The 5,218-nt window shown below is 38.9% G+C and overlaps 1 protein-coding gene across 1 annotated transcript in view; it reads right to left on the bottom strand.

Moving 5' to 3' along the window:
• Window positions 1-4,503: 4,503 nt before the first annotated feature.
• LYST (lysosomal trafficking regulator) overlaps window positions 4,504-5,218 on the bottom strand; it is a 67,158-nt gene continuing 66,443 nt past the window's right edge. Inside the window, 1 exon segment of the mRNA XM_010295828.1 lies at window positions 4,504-4,969. Within this exon segment, the coding sequence (XP_010294130.1) occupies window positions 4,831-4,969 (139 nt within the window). The 3' untranslated portion in view covers window positions 4,504-4,830.

Here is a 5,218-nt window from a genome sequence, read left to right as displayed (position 1 = left end):
GGCGGCAGCTGTCAGCAGCCTGCGGGTCAGCGTCCGCTTCCTTTCTACTAATGCGGCCACCTACTTCTCCCCGTGCCAGCAGGCGCTAGGGTTCAAACGCTCATCCAGGTATTTCTACAACATCCAACGGGCAAAGCCTGTGCGACACAGGGCTTTGGGTAAGAGCCCATACTGTCTGTCCCTTCCTCATGCCGAACAAAGGAGGGATGAAGTAAACAAACCACCCAACCAAGCCCTCTTGTGAAGAAAGGAATCACTGAGGAAAAGGGATCGCTAAGGCTCACCTTGTCAAGGTTAGTGTGCCAGAGTAACACTTCAGCTTTATAGATGGAGTTTTACATACTTCTCCATCACAAAGTTGAGAATCAACCATAAAGGTCAGCAGCAGTTAAAATACCAATTAACACTTCTGACTGAAAAATGAGTCTGCCTCAATAACAACTGCTATCTCATTTTGTTCCCCAGTAAGGTGGCTGTTCCCTCTGGAGAGACATACATTTGTCACACTTTTCTCTTACCCTGCTATCAGCACTTTTTCTCACTCAGTCTTAGAGCAGAAGCATTTCCAAGTCACATTTATTTTCTATAGGAAAGAGAACAGGGAAGAGGGAAGAGCCCCGTTTTTAAAGGTGCTTTGGAGCAAGGGCAGCCTTTCCAAAGGCTGAGTCAATGGCTTTTAGGGTGGTGGCTTGGGAGAAGGAAATGCAGCAGGAAGATGGCAAAAATTAATGAATATAAACAGGTAAGTTCATAAGCTTTCCATAACAAAAGATCCAGAAACTGATTGGAACTGGCCCATGCTGCTGCTCTTTCATTCACATTTAATTGCACCATCATTCTACAAAAGGCTCTATTTATCAGTCAAAAGATTTACATGCTATTAGACAAAGAGCACTTGCTGGATGGTTCAAATAATCAGACAGTTGTTGCTGATTTGCACACTATTTTTACCACTGGATTCTAACAATTTTATTGTTTAAGCTAAAATATAAGGGGCAAAATGGCTGTTTTAAAATGTATTTTCATCATGTATGTTTTCTTTTTAATCTGCAACTCATACATTCCACTACAACCAGGAGTCTCCTGCCGGAGCTGACCTATAGGCTTTGAATGCAATACCTGTAACAGCTAGCGTGAATTTCTATTCCTTGAATCTACATGACATAGCCTCTGATGAGGCTTATGCAGGCCTCATTCAATTGTGTTAGAGAATCTGCATTTCTTTTTTCTGGAAAAAATGTAAGCAAGCTCATGTTTTTACTCAACTACTTTCTGCTGGGTAGCCCAGGATGGCGTAAGACTCTAATCAGACTAGTCGCATATAGTTCTTAATCCTCTTCTGAAAGTGACCTGCCCAAATTGTGAAAAACAGCACAGCCCATTACAGAAATCCAGATGCAAAATCAGTGGCTTTGTAACCCCACTCCAGACCAGTAATGGCAAGTAAACCTCTACACAGGATCATGTCAGTAGTTTGTAACTTACTACAGAAGCAAAGAAAACTCTGCTGTCTGTACCTCTAGAAGCTTAACTAATGTTCCAGCAGATATTTTTCAAGGCAAGCAGAGCTTTTAAATAGCATTTGATTCATACTTTTTGTGATAGAGTAGCAGCATATGGAAGCATAACTTCTATTTGCATATGCAAGAAGAAAAAAATAAGCCAATAGAGCTTTAAAGAAAACCAAGCATGGAGAAAACTAAAAGGTAAACTAGAAGTCTGTTAGTAGCAAACCAGGTGATATTTCCCCCTGTGCTGCTCTCTAGAGTTACATCCACAAAATGCATAGTAAATCATGCAATCATAGTAAAATCAAGAAATCCTGGAAGGAAGAGGAGGCTCTTGCTCAGTATACAGGAACTCTTATCAAGAATTTCTCCACAGATGTGGTTTAAATGCAAAGAAGATCCCAAAAGTTGATGTTTTGGAGTCAGTGTTGAAAGGTGTTTTGTTTTTATTTCATCACAGAAACCATTTTTCCTGTGGAACATTTTATCACATTTTAATTCAGCTCACAGATACAGTTCTCTACTGATTTTGCTTCTCCTATCCATTGTTATGGGTTTGTCTAAACAGTGGATCTCAAACCTGAGACCAGGGGTCCCTTTTTCAGCAATGGTTTGAAGACTCCCTCTCCTCTCCCCACCACAAGTGAGTATCTGGCTGTTGCCTCCCCTTCCCTTTATCACCACATCTCTACTATCAGCACATAGTGGTCTGGGTTTACCACAGAATCCTGCAAGTGGTATCAGGCAGACAGGCCTTGCCACCTGAACCTCTCCCAAACCCTGGCTTTCAACAGGAAGCACCTTGCATCCTCTGTCAGAAGCCCCCCCCCAGAGACCCCAGTCTCCAATTTCCACCCAGCACCTTTTTCTTCCTTCCCTCGGAGACTCCAGAGTAGAGTTGCTTTTCTGCCTTTATCTCAGGTATGTTTTAAGGGAGAAGGCAGCTGGAAAGGAAGGGGAATGTCTCTTTGAGAGCCATCACTTCATCTGACATGCAGCCTCACATCCTATGGGAAGGAGGGACAGATGCACGCATGTGCAAAGTGGTACACACCTGGGGCTTCTCCACTTCCAATCTGATACCCACCCCCCCTTCAGTTTGACAACCTCATGATGTAGTCCGTAAGAAGAACTTCCCCACTACATGATTTTTTAAAACATGGAAGAGATGAGAACCAGCAGAAATTTATCTGGATCAAGGTGTGCAAGATCCCTAAAAGAAGAGAGGTGAAACTAAGCCAAAAACATGTTTCTAATCAACTCAAACAATTTGGTACAAAGATCTGTTTATTACCCAACAATGTGACAGTGTATATACAAAGACTGTGTGGAATGTGACATTTACAGGAAATTTCAGTACATCATGCACAGATACTATTTGCAATGTTACTTTAATAGGTCCAGAATGTTAAGCTGAATAAATATTCCTTGCTTCAAAAAAATCATTTTTACATAAAAATATATATTGCACTCTTTACAAGGCCAGCAATTTTGCATATTGATTTGTAACAAGTGGAATTCTACTTTATAAAAATAAGCCTTTGTGAGCAACACCCCAAACCAGGGAGCACAACAGCACCCCAAAACCACAATATTTGTATTTTTTTCCTCTTAAACAAATCGCATCACTTCAAGATGAGCCAAGAAGCTTTTCAGTCTGTATTTGGACCTTACATTAACATTTAGACAGTGAAAAACATGACTAAAGCCATCCCATACAATGCTGCTACGATATACGCAGTTTAAAATTCATTTCATACAGTATGCAGACACTTGCTTAATTGAACCAAAGATCAGCCTTTGTCATGGACTATGAGAATATTTTGTAGTTTAGTATCCATATGTCACATGAGCACAAAGATACCTCAGCTGGGTATCTTTGTGGATAGTTAGTCTGAAGTTTTTCTTGTTTGAAAAGTTCTTCAATCAGGAAGTCACAAGAATTTCTGAAGACTGTTTGGAATTTTCTAAAGTAGTGTAAAGATTTCTTATGTGTATGTCATCTTCATCACAACTTGACAATTTCATATACAGTGCTTTGAAGGCAGATGAACCTTAAAAATGAGAAGATATAGCAGTTCATCTGTATAGCAACAGCAGAACATGTCAATGATGAAAAAGCAAAGCAATTTGAAAGAAAAATGTAACTACATCAAACTTGTGTAGCATTCTTGTTTTACCATTCGCATGACTAGTAGGTACTCATTCATGGTGTCAGGTTTAGAGGTCTTCAAATCCATCAACTGAAATGTTAATTTTTTATCTGGCCTAAGAATTCAAATTTGTTAAGCCTTTCACAATGGAGGCTTATTTTTTTCCCCCTCAAAAATAGCACCTAGGAATAAATAACGTATTCGCACAGTGTATCTGTGTAAACTCTTCCAAATCACCTGATGCCCTATAAACATTGATTATTCAAGCAGTTAGATTCAAAGATTTTACAATGTCATTGAACTTCAATGACACTAGAACAGGAGCACACCTGTGCCACCTTTAATTTTTTAGAGCTCTGGAAGATAAGCTGCATATGTCTATAATACATGTTCTGCCGCAGAACTGCAATAGCTAGGTGTTACAAAGTTAGGGAGTTAACTACATTAAAAAACAAAACCAAAGTGTGATCTAACTATTGCTTCATAGTGCCATGAGGTGTCAAACCCATCACTAAGACAAATATTTTATTTTTACCTGTTATAAAGACTATTATACTAACAGAGAAGACAGCAAAAATTACAAATATAAAGGTAACAGAAATTCAATTTTCAGCATTACGATACCATAAGATGGTGCAAAAAGCACCTACTAAGTTCTTTGCTTCTCAAAGAAAGCAATTTTAAGTGGTCTTGGATTTTTCAGTTTTGGGTTGCTTATCCCAGAGCTAACTATACCACGTTCAACTAATGAGATACACATATGCTGATATTTTAATAGATATTTACAGAACTTTATGCGGATGATATTTTACAACATAAGAGGGGGAATAAGCATTATCAATTTTTTTAAATACTTCTGTCCAAGAAGTGATTTAAAAAAATACTATTATGTTTTATATTGCAGCATTTTGACTTGTATGTTAGAGCATTTATGAGTCACTGCTGGTATTGGAGTATATGACCAGAGCTTTCTGGTGACCTGGATATGCGTCAGGTTTGTGCATGCACATCTGCAATTTTACAACCACCTTAGACTCCTCTTTTTTAAAATCTATTCTGTCCTTCTATAGACATTCAAGATACTTCAAAATCCAGTTAAATAAGAGATTCTATGATCTGTTTTGGATTTAAAGTGCATCAGAGGCATGAGTTAGCAGCAAAAATAGTCATCACCCAGCCGCATAGCTGCTAAGGAATGAATAGAACATGGGTAACTTCAAGCGCTGCTGGTCCTTGCGACACCAAGCTATAACATTTCCATCGCTATTAGCTGTGAACAAGTGATGCCCATCACAGGAAAACGTAAGGCTGAAAAACAAGAAAACAATCTATTTTTACATCAGATTTGGCTCTTTAAAAATCCTAGAAGACATTAAAAATCTGTAAGACTATAGCCAAAGATTAGCTCTCAGGCAAGACCCAATGAGTACATTAACATCATATGTTTGCATACACTCGCTTTTTAATTTTTGTAACCAAACAGGCTGAACTACAGCTTCGGCCCGCACTTCAACATGCCATGCAGTTTCGTACTCATTTCTTTGCAGCAAAGAAAAT

The sequence above is a fragment of the Phaethon lepturus genome, unplaced genomic scaffold, assembly GCF_000687285.1.
Source record: "Phaethon lepturus isolate BGI_N335 unplaced genomic scaffold, ASM68728v1 scaffold11991, whole genome shotgun sequence".
In the NCBI taxonomy this organism is placed as follows: domain Eukaryota; kingdom Metazoa; phylum Chordata; class Aves; order Phaethontiformes; family Phaethontidae; genus Phaethon; species Phaethon lepturus.
The sequence above is the reverse complement of the archived record's forward strand: the minus strand, read 5'-3'. Positions and strand labels throughout refer to the sequence as shown.